Source organism: Phymastichus coffea, unplaced genomic scaffold, assembly GCF_024137745.1.
Source record: "Phymastichus coffea isolate CEN01 unplaced genomic scaffold, Cenicafe_Pcof_1.1 PCOF00266, whole genome shotgun sequence".
Taxonomy (NCBI): domain Eukaryota; kingdom Metazoa; phylum Arthropoda; class Insecta; order Hymenoptera; family Eulophidae; genus Phymastichus; species Phymastichus coffea.
This window is the reverse complement of record NW_026707077.1, coordinates 22,198-36,912: the sequence shown is the minus strand read 5'-3', so window position 1 is coordinate 36,912 and position 14,715 is coordinate 22,198. Positions and strand designations below refer to the sequence as shown.

Below are 14,715 nucleotides of genomic sequence, written 5' to 3'. Positions count from 1 at the left end.
TCTGCCTTCGTGCTCTGCGCCTGTTGATTCGCCAAGTGAAAATATTTGCGAAAGATAGTCCATTGGCGAAGTTGGCTTCCTCGGCGCGAACTTTCCATGTTGTCGCCGAAAGCGATCGGCCCATACGCGCGAGTATTTGGCAACCTCGTCGACGAGTCTGCTCTCTCCTGACGATCCACAACGAGCTTATAATGGAGTAACAACATAGAACAATCTAATTGTAAGCACCGAACTTGAAGGGTAATAATGCAAAGCACAATAACCGCAGCCATAGTAATCGCATACACAAGTGCGCGCGCATATATACATAGGCATGAACTCGCTCGCACGAGTGATATGCAACCATGATATCCAGAGGGTGAGATAGAGAGAGAGAGACTCTGTGCTCTCGATATATGCGTAATGGGATGTGCGATCAGGCGTGCAACGCGATATAGAGAGCCTCGCTCCGCAGGAGGTCCAAAGGCGAGCAAGGAGACTCGTTAAGCTCTCCAAATATATAAAAGGAACTGCAACCGCGCTTTGAAGGGCAGAGACCATTTAGAATTTTGCGCTAATAGCTCATCCATGAATTTCGACCGTTAAACGGGCCTTAAAGGCGCGTAATTGTAGACCATTAGCCGCAGCAACGACCAACTTCCTTTTTTTCTTCTCTCCCCGAAAATTCATCGATGAGAAAACTCTGCTTTCAGGCAGAGAAAATGTATAGCAATTTCCAAATAGTTTTCCAGAGATCAATTTCTGATAACCAACAGCTCGCCGTCGGTAAACTTGGTAAATGTATGATAGTTGGCGAAGTATTCGAGTGAGAGAGAGAGAGAAGTTCAGCCGAGCAGAAAGATTGTTTGAAATACTAGCCTTTGCTTTATAATAGCTTTTGAACCTCTCGTTTTGCTCTCTCTCTCTCTCTCCCTCCGTCTCTCTCTCTCTCTCTCTCTCTCGACGAGCCGAGCAGAGGGAATCAACTTTATCAGCGCAAAACTACGTGTAAACTAATTAAGCGCTGCGGACTATTTCGAATAAGCTTTTTTCGAGCGCCGATAAGTTATTTATCGAAATTTCCACCAAGGTGTATCCGCCGATAGCTAGCAGAATGTTTGACTTGATCGCTCAAAAAAAAAAGCAAATAAAATGGCATATCGCTTGCAGGACTCTAGCGCGAGAGGCTTTCAGCGTGAGCTTTGCAGCTTCAAAATAGAATGTTTTCCGTTTCATCGTTGAAGGATCTCTCGTGTCGTTAATTTTTCATCGAAAATGCTCTTGGACGTTCTCGTTGTGGCTGCAGGGCGCTGTCTCGTCGATGATATACATTGCTATGCGGGCAGGATGCTTTTGCTCTGTTCAGCCTATATTTCCCGCGCTCTGCAACTCGAAGCGCCACTGCTATACCTCCAACGGGAGCTTTAATCTAACGATGATTTATACCTTTCAGAGGTTCTCATTGCCCGACTGCTCTCAAAATATTCGAGCCTATTTTTTTATTGCACTTTTTTCTCCCCGGCCGACTCCGCTCTTTCTTCTCTTTGCGCTGCGTGCCGCCTGTCACATTCGCAGTCATGCTCGTAAATTTTACGAAGACAAGTCTTCGATTTTATCGGTTTCGTACGCTCAGACTCGCGCGACGCCAAGTTTCCTCGAATATGTATTTACACGACGCCAAGCTCGGCTGATTTTATTTTTGAGCACTTGAACGCGGCACCCTTGTTTTCTTTCGTCCACGGCGTGCTCCGTGCCAAGTACGAGCGTTCAATAGCGAGGACAACGTCGCGAGGTGTACGAGGCGCTCATTAAAGAGCGAGCAGAAGAATCGGATCGACGGCGACAAAGGGATCGAGCGAAGCGCGGCCCGAAAAAACCCAAGCACGAATAACGAGAGATAGAATGCAATAACTGTCGCTGCGGCTGAAGGCTAATGGCGGAATAGAAGTAGAGCTGTTTGCACTCGCTCTAACAATGACAGCAAACTATGCAGAATTTTATAGGTTGAGCGCCTCTGGTACAACTCCCCCTTCCTCTTGGCTCGACAGGCCGTGTATGCCCCCCTCCCTGCTCTTGCGACTGTACACTTCGCATGAATGTATTATGCACACTTGGCGAATATGTCAACTGCAGCGCGCGTATGTCGCCACTACTGATTCTCGTACGGCCCCTCCTCCCCGTTCTCGCACTCCAACTTCAACTTTTCGCCCCGTCTCCCTCTGTTCTCTCCCGCCGAATTTATTTTACGCCCGCCACGACTGCGGGATGTTCATCGGAAGCTCATTACGCGAATGAGCGTTTGCGCGCGCTCGATTTCGGGAGCGTCCGTTGCAAATCAAAGCGGCGCGCGCGATAGCCGGCCGCGGTATATGTTTTGTTGAAATTCGCATGGCTGAGATTCGGAATTAATGCCTTTTCATTAGCCGCTGCCAGGCGGCGAGCGCGCTCGGGCGCACGCCGCTACATATATCGATTTTCCCCCGGCTGAATTTCCACTGGAGCCGCGGCCGCGTACACGCGCGCAGTTGATCAAACGTTGCTTATTACCGCGCTTTCGGATTTCATTACTCGCGCTCAACGAACTCTCTCTCTATTAGTGCGCGGTGGGCGCCTAATTGTTTTAGGTAAATAAGCGGCCCTGTTTAATGATGCCCGATGCCCTCTGCCCACCTTCAAAGTCGCTCTCGGCTGCTTGACCTAATTGAACCCGTGCAAAACGCTTCCAATTCACTTGGCTTTATTTCGCAGGTTTTGTCTCGTGCGCCGGAACGATTCGCCGCGCGAACGACCTACAACTCATTTCGACTAATCGAAACGCTCGCTGCTGTTCGTTGCAACTGATAACAATTTATTACAACGGAGTCGTCGTTACCACGCGAAAAACAAAGAAAGCTGCGTTTGCGCGGCGAGCGAGGTATGAATACATGATATGAAAACATTGAAACGCGAATGCTGCATAGTATATGTGGGCACAACAATCGTTAAAACCAGCACCTCTCTTCGTTTCCTCTTTTTTTTTCCAGTGGGCGGGCAACGGTTGGGGCTCACGTCAGTCGCCTCTACTCCTCCCCACCCGCGCGGATATTTTTCATTTCTTTCAACAACAACCAGAAAAGCGACGAAACAGGGAAAATGTAATTGTCGAAAGAACGTTTCCTGCTATTTCAAAACAAAAATTGCTGGTTTTTTACTTTTGTTTTTTAACGAATGATTTTGCGTACGCGGCTCTCTAGCCGTCGAATCGAAATTGCGAAAAAGAAAAATCATTTATAGCTAATGAATTCTTTGCTACGTATTATATGACATAGCCGTCGTATAGGCAGCATTTACGTTATCGATAATATTGACATACAGTACGTTTACTCAGGTAGTATATATTCCATTTCAAAATAACATAACTTTGTACATAGCCGTCAGTCGCAGCCAAGCGATGAAGGTAAATAGTAAAAGTAACATATTTCAATTTGTGTTTTTACGAACTCCCCATACTAAACGACCGCCCGACGCTCTTGATCATTAATTTCAACTTTTCAAAGTCAGTTGGACGTTAGTAGCAAGTTATTTTGTTAAATTTACTTGGGAGAAAATGTTAGCCTGTCCGTACTTATTAATATGATGAAGAGCTAGCTTCCGTTCAAGCGATCGGATATAAACTTGGTCCCCTGCGAGCTTGGCACGTGCGCGTGATTGTGTGTACGTGGGGCCGGTAAATTGATAGGTTATCGATGTGTTTAGACCACTACTAGCAGCTATCTCCATAGCAACCGAACGATACATTCCATGGCAGCGGTCACATCCTATACACACACATACACTTTTCCATTTAACTCAGTCTTGATATTTTTCTCTTCCTTCTTTATGTTCGAACTTTCCAGTTACAAGCTCGCATTCCTTTCCTCAACTGATTTTACTTTTTCGTCCGCTCTTCTCTTTTTTTTTCTTCGTTCCTCATAGCTGGAAAATTCATTAGATGTGCTGAATAAATGAAAAGAATTATTTTTAGTAAGCTAACAAAGTAAATATTCATAACGAAAACCGGCGCATATTAAATTCCGAATAAAAGGGAAAACTATACGCTTTTACAAATTTATGAAAATGAGAAAGATACGGAGAAAAAAAAATATGCCTTTGTATACGCCTTAAAACAGCATGTTATTGTTTTTTTTTTTTGCAGTTATAAAAAATATCGTGAACGGACGTGTGTGCGTATAGATACAAAGTCATAAAATCCCAGCTAAAAAGTGTGTGGCATAATGCTATACGTACGCGTACATAAACTATCTTGCGTATACACGCAGACGTACACTTAATGTCTATTTTACGATCTATCGTCGAGCGAACTCGCAAGTAAATGAATATTTTTTTCCATCGGGCTATTTTTCTCGCTGCGCTTTTCGTTTATCAAGCAGTGCTTTTAACGTTGTCTTCTTGAAATGTCGACGTGAAGGTATCCCCGAAAAGTGATATGTCCCGTAACGCGATGCGTTCGCGTTGGCTGTGAACCGCTTGTAAAAGATGAAGTCCGCTTGACGCGAAAACGTCGTAACGACAGGCTGAATTCGCAGAGCGGCTTAAATAACGAGTGTTCGTTCTTACGTTTCCACGATTGCAGCAGTATATCGGCGAGGACAGCCTCTAGCGGACTTTGACGTAATCGCAATATGCGCGCCGCGATGTGCGATAAACCGGCGTTAAAATTCCCCGCGGCGCATTACCCACTTCGCGTTTAATATGTAATTCGTTTCCATTTGTTGCCTTTTATTCTTAGACCTTTTAGCTTTTACGTCGCGCGCAGCAAATGCTAAACTACTCTTTACGACATTTCAACATAGCTTATTTTCTCGTGCTAAAACTGTGTTGATTAAGGCTAACTCATCCGTGGCCGTAAACTGCTTTTTAGATTGAAATATTGGGTGTAAATTACCGGCGAGTTGGTTAAAATTATCCTTCTCGACAAACGCGACGAGGTTGAATTATTTATATCGAGGCTTTCTGATTTTTGGTCAGTCCACAAATGCACGTGGATGTATCGTGCAATAAAAGAAACGAATATTGTATTACAAAATAAATGTTTGAACATTAGCACATACGCAGTGTTAGCGCAATAGCCGTGGAGTTATGTATACCGGCTACAAAATATTTTATCGGTCGAGTAGTAGGATATAAGAATGATTGCATTACGTTACGTCAGTTTACGAGAATCATTGGGGTCTGTAAGATTATCCCGATTGTAAGTTGATTGGATTTGATGTAGCACACAAGTAAACGCCTACGCATATGGCGAAATATATATCGGTCGTTTATCGCGCATCTACGTACAGCTTTTCAATTGAAACAGTAATGTCGCTAATAAGCAGAAATTGAGAAAACGCTTTGTGTTGTGTGCAGGACGAAGTGCTGACAATCTCGGAGAAGGTAGTGGTGCGAGTGCACGACCTAGTTACGTGGTTGTCGCCTTCGCTACAGTGGTCATGGGGCCGCGAAGTACAACTGCCGCCGACGCCGTCATCGTCACCAGACTCGTCGCCACATCCGCAGACCTTGTCAGATCCGGGTCTCGACTTCACGGACGTGGAGCGGCTTCAAAAGGATCTGGAAGCTCTGTCGACGCGGCGAAACGAGTATCAGATCAACAACAACAGCAGCGAAGGCACCAAAGTCGTCGTACTTTCGTATCCAAGGTACTGCCGTTATCGAGCGCTTATGCGTCGACTCGAGGGTTCGGAACCAAAATGGTTGGCTTCCTCCGCTGTCGCGGCACTTGGTGGCTTCGCCGCTCTGCCCGGCACGAGGGTGCTCTTCTGTAGGGACACCTTCGACTATCCGGACCTGGAAACGCATGAATTACTGTGCAATCACTTAGGTAAGTCATCTTCCCTCAAATACTCTTTCTTCTTTTTTTTTTTTTTTATTACGACTGCGACCGTACTCGCCTCTTCATTTTTCTCCAAGTATTTTCAATCAAGGACATCTCTGATTCATTGCTAGCTGTTATTCGCCATTATTTTTCCAACTGCTTCTAGAATAATAACTGTTCGGCTTCGCTATAGATTATTTTAACACGACGCCTTGACCAAGATTTTGAGTGCAGGCATTTTAAAAGTAAAATCAAATCAGTGAACTCCACAACATTTAAGAGATAAGAACAAAATCAGTATGCTCGCGTGCACTCAATTGATACACTCAAAGATTTCCGCGCAAGATTGCATTTCTGGTCAGAGATTATTTTACACCTAACATCCAAAGTGTGCAATTGATATTTTTAAAACGAGTAATAAAATATATTGAAGAAAAAATCGATTTTTCCTTGTATGTAATGAGCGTGAATTATAAACAAGCGAGAAAACAAACGGAACGTCGTTCCATAATTGCAGAAACCGCTTGTAATGATAATGTACTGATATATAAGATAAATTAAGATAAGTCACAGAAAATACTGCCCGAAAAGGAAAATTGTTTCCGTATATTTGATTCGTAAACGTGACATTGTCGCCGAACGCTTTAAAAGGCAGTCAAACGTAAATCAGGCCGTTCCATGCGCAAACGTAAATAACGCGAGCGTGAAAGTAGAAGAAAAAAAAATTGCGTGTACGCGCGTTGGCGACCTCGCACAAATCACCATCAACGACGTTTCAAATCGGCGCCGCTTTCCCGCTACGCGTCACGTGAACGCGAAGCCGGCTCAGGTCGGTGTCACGACGCATGCGTTCGAGCAAGAGCGGCCAAAAGGATAGAGCAGGGCACACGTGCTCCACCCGGCTCTCGCTTGCCGAGTTTACGAACAACGTGCCGCTTGCGAGCGTAGTCTGATTTTTTACCGCTTCTCTCTGTTACTTGTCTGTGTCGCTCGAGTGTTGGTTTTGTTTCTTTTCATGAAGTATTTTATCGCGGGACGAAATGGCCATCATCATGAGGATTAGCAACAAACAGATTGTCAAGTTGACTATCGACGGGCATAAAAGTGAGAAACATTTTTCTCGTTCTTTTTTCCTCGGGGCGCTCTCACACGCTCGCTCTCTTTGTTTGTTTTTTTTTTCTACAGAGTTGACAGAGCGTTTCCAGTGTCTCTGATGTTTTGTTTGGACTTTTTTACTTTTCTCGTCGCGTTATTTTTAAGTGAAAAAATCAGGTTGATGATTTCGTAGTGGAATAGTTTTGTGTCATTTTTATAGACTAAATAACAATTCTGAAATAGCTAAAATAGCTAGCTTTTCTGAATTTTTCAAAGAAACGTATGTTCCGTATTCACAATTCAATAAACTGTTGTTTAAATCTTTTTTACAATAATGTCAACAATGCCAAAACTTTTATAAATTTAAGTAATACACTCCTTATCGACGGTTCTGCAAATAAGCATAAAAATGTGTAAATTTAGAGTGCATCATTTTCTGCAATCTAAGCAAATTTCTTCTTAAGCTGACCGAAGACTTTCAATTAAAAGAAACTTCCTTAATGATTTTGAAACTCAACAGTCTCGAAAAACTTGTTTTAAAATTATTGTGAAATTAATTTGTTCAATATTTGTAGTTGGAACACGTGAATCCATGTAACTTGACAACTATGCGTTTGGATCGATTACTATAGAAGTACATCGTTTCATCTTTCCGCTGTGAGGTGTTTTTCTTCGTAGAAGAAGAAAAGGTTATCAGAAAAGAGCGTATCGAGTTTGTTTTTGTTATAAAAATCTTGGCATCAAGCGTATATTTCCTAGAATGTTTTGTCTTTTTGTCGTTTTTATGACATAAGTATCATTTCATCGAACTTGATCGTGGGCGTTAAATTTTATTTCTGTGACAAATCTATTTTTATTCTCTTTGTATGTATTACACTGGCACACTAAAAGTAAATTATATCGAAAAGCGTAACAACAAAATAGCGCAGATATCATTCGGAATTCAATGTGTATTTACGGCGACCTAATTTTCCATTGAAATTGCCAAATCTAACTCGTAAACATGGAAATGTTTACGAAGTTGGATTAATTAAATTACACAGTGCATATAATTCAAAATTAATTCGTACGAGCTAATGTCGATTGATTTCTAGCATCTGTAACTTATTGATAATTCAAATACTTAATCAATTTACGCTTTTAATAATTTGGCTACCTTCAATTAAAATTGTACTCAATTTTTAGTGACTAATGTGAAAAAGAAAAATAGAAAACTTAGTACAAATCTAAAGCCTAAACAGTATACGTCGCTCTGTTTTCCCGTTAAAAAGGTCATGGTGGCAATTAACTTTCATTGAAACTAATTCTCGCTATTCTCCTAAAAAAAACTTTTTTTTAACGTAAATGAATGACCTCGTGTTTCCGCGTCAATTTTTCACGTCCTTCACTCAATATCACTCTAGACCTGAATAAACATTGTTTTTCAATGAATACATCAATTGTGATAATTTGTGTATTTGCAGCACCAAAACTGAAAGGGCGACCTCGGAGAAAGCGCAAAAAGCGCAGTGTATCACCGGGCGAATCGAGCAACGAGAGCGAAGCATCGGTGGCCTCGTCAGCGGCAGCATCAACTTCCAAAGGCTCGTCGTCGTCGTCCGGACAGTCGAGTTTGTGTAATTCGACAGGTACACCTGGACGACCGAGTGCCGCTGTTATCGCTGCTGCGGCTGCCAAACGCGTTGATCGCAAACCAAGCGCCGAGGAGAAAAAGTTTCTTGGTGACGTGCACACATTCATGTCTTCGCGCAACACGCCGCTCGGCAAGATGCCTCTTCTTGGTTACAGACAAAGTGAGTCTTACATACGTCGCTCCTACTTCAGAAACAACTACAGTCTCCGCACACACTACAATCGTCGGCGATTGAAAATAAAAGAAAACTTTAGTTTGTCATTTTCGGAAGAAAATTCTTATACATTATTATAATCCGAATCTCATGTTTATTTATTAAAATAACAATTATAAATATTTGTATATAATTGTCTTTCTCTTAAAAGGAAACAAAGTTTTTTGAATATACATGCATCGTGAAACAGAGAATAATTATGATAATATCTACAATAACGTATTTTTGTTTCCAGTCGATCTATACTTGTTCTACAGTAAAGTACAGGATCTAGGCGGTTATGATAGAGTCAGTGAAAATCGTTTGTGGAAGGTAATCTACGACGAGATGGGTGGTAACACCGGTTCGACGAGTGCTGCGACGATAACAAGAAGGCACTACGAAAGGTATTATAATGTGTCAATGTGGAATGCAATTCTCGCAAACATGACTCACAAAAAAAATACTTTTTTTCTTTTCTCAGGCTGTTATTACCATACGAAAGATTTGAGAAGGGAGAAGATATTAAAATAAAAGCAAGCCTTGCTGGCAGGCGGATCAAGACGCCGAGTATATCGGACGCTTCGGAAGACTCGGTCGAAGTCAAACGGGAAAATGAAAGTCCACCACCTTCTCAAACACCGCCACTTTCGATTGACATACCTACTTCGGCAACGATTACACCTCCCCCTATGCAGTCTATAACGTCAACTTCGGTAAGAGATTAGTTTCATTCATCTTTTTTTTTTTATTTTATTTAAACAGGGAATTGCTTTAATTAACGAAAGTATTTTCCACTACAGCCATTCCTACCCGGAGACAAACCTCGAAGCGAGAGCGGCAAGACGTCGTCGTTGCGTAGCGTGCGGGTGAAGCCTGAGCGTTTAAAGTCACTCAATACGATAATAGCGACCAGCAACTCAACCTCTGTCAGCCAGCAACAACTGCCTAATTCGCCAACCTCCCTGCTCTCGACGTCTATTACCACCTCGTCGTCCACGGCATCATCGCCAACGAATACACCGCCAACCTCGACCACGCCAACGAATGGCAGTGTGCTCGAGAGACAGCTGAACAATCCTGTCTTGTCTCAACAGGTATACTGTTTGTTCTGAATACTTTCGCAAAAAAAAACAGCATTGAACAGTGTACTTATTTTGTGATATTTTTACAGGTACCGCCATCGTGTTCGCCACTAGGACTGCCCGTAAGCGCAGCGAATGCCACGGCGGTGGTAACGCTAACACCACCCCCAGAGAAGGATATGAAAGAGATCAAACTTGACCCTAAACAAACAAATTTACTCGCTCAAGGCAAGGAGAACATTCCTCTGTTCGAAGAGAAGAGTCCTATATTCGTAGATAAGCCACGTTCGCCCGAAGTGATTGACCTCGAGACCGACAACGAGCCTGGCACCAGGGACAACAAGCTTATCATTCCTATTCCTAGCTTCAAAAAGCGAAAACTTGAGATATTGCGTGAGGGTGGCTTAGAAGTTACTCCTGTAGAATTAGGTACACTTATGTAAATTTTTATTGTTATTATCATTCTAGAAATTTCATTAACATTTTTATATAGTTGATCTTAGATTAACTTAGTACGCATGCATGGATTATTACAACTGAATATTTCAAAGTTTTTTTATCTACTTATGATTTTTTTATACAGATGCTCGACCAAGCGTTATTCAGCCAACGACGACAGTGAACACGGCGGTTCCCGCTTTGGTCAATTCCGCAGTACCGGCATCGACGTCACCGCCATTGAATGCGGTTCCTCCGATAGCTGGCACAGCATCGCCAATAAAACTCGACCTTAAAGCACCTACGAGTCCCTACAGTTTGCCATCGCCGGCAGTTATACCGAAGTTAATAAATGTAACTGTCATGCCGGACATTGGTCACATGCTGCCACGCTCTGAAGAGAATAGAACTCCAACAAAACAGCAACGGTTAACTCCAACCAGTCAAAACAGCAATGGCGCGCCACCAAATCAGACCCCAACGGCAAACAGTCGTGTTATTAACCTTGGCAATTCTAATGCTTCACTACTACAACTTTACGCAAATGCAAACGTTCCAATACCACAGTCACTGAACACAACGCTTGGCCAAGTTAATCATCGATTTGTGCAACCATCACTGCCGAATGGCAGACCTCTGATTCCAAAAGTCACTCAGTCCAGGTCAATCTTTGGTAACAGTAGTTGCGAAAAAACTGTCTATGGCAATCCAAAGGACATTCTTGCAGCACCCAAATACATGCCTCCTATGCCTCCACAGCCACATACACCGAGAAGTCCTAGGTAAGTTACTGAATTGCAACTGCCAAGAATCTATTATTATATCTATTTTATATACTAATAATTGATTTCCGTCTACAGTATGCTTTCTGTTCCTGGTGTACAATGTGGGACGAGTACTTGTAATAGTGAGCCTCCTGCAGGTGGTATTCTTGATCTCACAGCGAAACCAACGAATGACAGATCAGGCTACGGACGACCGAACCTCGAAATTGTAAGGGTACCCGTAGTACCACGTCCAACTCCCTTGAATCTCGAGACCCGAAACTTCGAGGCTCACCATCGCAGTGTCATCAACGTTCCGACAAATCTAAGCAAAGATATGAATAGCAGCAAGCCACCTGACATGTCAGCTCAGGCGCGTAACAAAAGTCAGTTCGTAACCGGTAGTGTGCCACCGAATTCTGTCGGGTATACGAATGTATTGGACAATCGCACGATGGCTACGAACAACTTGGAGATTACGCTTGTTAGTCCAAAGAAATCCTCTGGTGGCGTCGTTGGTGTACCACAGCTCAGTCCTCCTACTAGAAATAATACGGTAATCTACAATGATTGTTAATTGATAAAAATGGCATGTGCAAATCGAATACAAAATTTGTCTAATTTGAATGTATCTTTTTAAATAGCAACCGCCACCAGCAGTACCTGTACAAAGGAGGCCACCTCCTCCATCGCCTCAGCATCACCTCAACGGTAAATTTCCGTCAAGAATGCCACCAGAGCCCATTTCTCCTTATACGCCGAGAAAACCAACAGTTTCGAGTGGTGTGCCGAGTGTTGTCAGTAATCACCATCCAGTGATACCGAACGTACCAAATCTTAGCCATTTGAACTCGAGTCCTGTTTCGAGTTTTGCAAAGGCACCAATGCCTAATTATCAGTACTCGGCGATGGAAAAACGAAAGACGACTGAGGCAACAGGTAGTCAGCATAAGGAGATGCGCAGGATAAGTGAGAGTGACAGAATGTCGATGCAGCAGCATCTTGATAGGTTGGAGTCTGGATCATCGTCGAAGCAATCGAGGTAAGATTACTTTACATATATTTCTGTAATTTGCCGCTTTCTTTTTGGTCACTGTTACACATAATATTAAATGTTTTAGGGAATCGGAATCGTTAAGAAGACACAGTGTTCCGAGTTTACCAGCTAATTATATGCCGTCGATCCCGCCCAACAGTCCAGCTTTTCTGGCACATCAGTTAGCTGCTGCGGGTAACTCACCGTCAGCAGCAGCAGCCGCGGCCGCGGCAGGCAAATTTTTGCCGATCCTTGACCCCATATACTATCCGGCGTTCTATAACGGCCTGTTCCCAGGGCCAATGGCGCCACCAGGGGCACCAGCTCCACCTTTCCTGCCTCCAGAGTTCAGCGCCTACTACAAGGAGTTGCTAGCTCTGCATCCAGCAGCTGCCACGGCTCAGCAGACGAGGCTTGCCATGGCTGCTGGCCAACAGCATCAACCTGCTGCGCCAACCTCCAAGTAGACGAACAGCAAAGCTGCGATTTCAATGCGTTAGCTGTTTACGATTAGCGACTTTTTGTTTAATTATTTACACTTTTGTTGTGAATACCCGAAGGCAAGTGTACCTTGAGGCTGCAGTATGCTCCTTAACTCCGTTGTTTCACGTGACTGAATGTTTTATTTTGAAAGTATTCGGAGAGACAATGATTGTTCTTCCTTCTTTTGTAAGTTAAGTTTTTTTTTAACAAAAAATTTTTCTTCTGATTAGATTCTGTTAGCGTTTATTTTAGTTTAGTTCACGATTGCTTGGTGCATTGTTCTTGTAAAAATCAGAAATTCAAAATATCTATTATAGATAAATGAAGATTTAATATTTGATATTTAGTACTTTTATTCGTCAAAAAGTACGTAATAAATAATAAAATTGAAATTATTATTATAACGTTTTAAAAAAGCGTTAAAAATGTTATTTGAAAGACAAGCAATTGCAAATCATTTTTTTTTTATTTTTAGATTTTTAATAATGCTACAATGCAGACAAGAAATTTATCTTTGAAAGAAATTTTTTTCAATGTTATTGGTACAAACTGTATAATTATCTTAAATCGTCATTTAAAAAGCCAATCTATAGGCATGTTAAGTTATAAAAATATTACATAGGAACCTTTTTTATTTGTTTGATTAAACTTTAGAAAAAAAACAAGTTTGATATACAGTAAATTTTTTACGCTGAAACCTCTTGTTCAAGGATGCGAGGATAATTTCGATACGCAATTAATGGCTAATCGTACTTCAAGCGCATTTTCCTTCCAACTCGTTCTATGTGCGCAATGTGATAATATTGTGTATTTGTAAAATGCGAGATAATTACGGGAACGTCGAGTATTAAAAGATAAAAAAAGGCGTACACTTACGTGAGATAATAATTTTTATCATTATAAAACTCGCACAAGATCCCGTAAACCTCGCTCTATAAGTTAGCCAATTTTCATCTACGACAATGATAGTTACTAAAGTTATAGCCGACTCTAATACGTGCATTAGTCGTAGTTAATCGTAAGATAAAACTTGGTAAATGCTTTTTTTGGGTCGTAAAATAAAAGTTCAACAAGGAATTTAAGAACGTCGATAGATAACTTTTACACATTTTTTTTATTTTTGAAACGAAAAAATGAAAAATGTGTGCGTCTCAAAAAAACTGAACGAGGACAACTGTAATAATGGCTGGACTGAACAACTGTACATATTATACATAGCTTTAGAATATAAGTTCGTTCATAAGTTGCGACGAATAGTCTAGTTAAATATAAATCCAGCAACGTCTTTGAATATCACACAATATATGTACTAAGTTTAACTATTAAGATTTCAAGATATATGTACAGGCCGTCCGGAATCTCGTGGTTTGCGAGAAACTCATGTATAAAAATTTATTCTGGGCAATTCTTAAAATAATGATTCAATAGTTACATGAAATATAAAATTTATTTAATTCTTCAAATAAAGACATTCATTCTTGATATTAGTTTTAAATTTACGGAAATTTACAATCGATATTGTAAGCATTATGCGTAATAATATATTTCATAAAAATAATAAAATGTTCTCAATTTATATATATACACATATCATTGATATTTGTTGAGTACTTTCATTTTCTATCACGGCATTATTTCTTGTGACTTGTTGAATGTAAATTTGAACATTTAAAATGAAAATTCAAATTTCAAAAATTATAAATAATTTCAATGTTTTTGTGACTTGAATTGAAATACTTAGCATCACTAAGAACGTCCGAAAGTGATTTTTATTAAATATGTAATTCTGTTTTATGACTCAAATAAATAGAGTTCACTTAAAAACTAATTAAAAGTTTCGATCGTATGTGAAATACTTTACATATACTTTACGTATAAGTCTTTGCTTTTTAGACATATCTTCAAATTTGTTAATCGTGAAAATATGTAAAGAAAATAAAAAAATTAAACGTCGCTTGCGATTATTTCTTCGTGATAAGCATATTTCAATGCATCAGTATCATGCAAAAACATTGAAAATGAAAGTTATAAAGTTTAAGATATAAGTTTATAAATGTGACTTTTTTAGAAAACTTATTTGATGTAAAAAACCATTTGTAATAAAAATAATAATAATACTAGAAAATAAATAAAAAAAATTGAAACAAAATTA

At 40.9% G+C, this 14,715-nt stretch overlaps 1 protein-coding gene across 1 annotated transcript; it reads left to right on the top strand.

The window, feature by feature from the left end:
- The first annotated feature begins 5,147 nt into the window (after positions 1 to 5,147).
- On the top strand, positions 5,148 to 13,614 carry LOC131674615 (AT-rich interactive domain-containing protein 5B-like). Its single transcript, XM_058953385.1, has 11 exons — positions 5,148 to 5,165; positions 5,368 to 5,842; positions 8,395 to 8,724; positions 9,014 to 9,164; positions 9,242 to 9,473; positions 9,561 to 9,854; positions 9,932 to 10,271; positions 10,426 to 11,062; positions 11,141 to 11,600; positions 11,689 to 12,086; positions 12,166 to 13,614. The coding sequence occupies exons 1-11, from the start codon at positions 5,148 to 5,150 to the stop codon at positions 12,545 to 12,547; spliced, it is 3,717 nt and encodes a 1,238-aa protein (XP_058809368.1). The 3' UTR covers positions 12,548 to 13,614.
- Positions 13,615 to 14,715: the final 1,101 nt, after the last annotated feature.

What these genes read in the sequence shown, in the direction of transcription:
- LOC131674615 (XM_058953385.1), top strand. An exon ending in TCTTCTTGGTTACAGACAAA is followed by an intron (nt 8,725 to 9,013) that starts GTGAGTCTTACA and finishes TTTTGTTTCCAG; the next exon opens with TCGATCTATACTTGTTCTAC. An exon ending in ATCCTGTCTTGTCTCAACAG is followed by an intron (nt 9,855 to 9,931) that starts GTATACTGTTTG and finishes ATATTTTTACAG; the next exon opens with GTACCGCCATCGTGTTCGCC.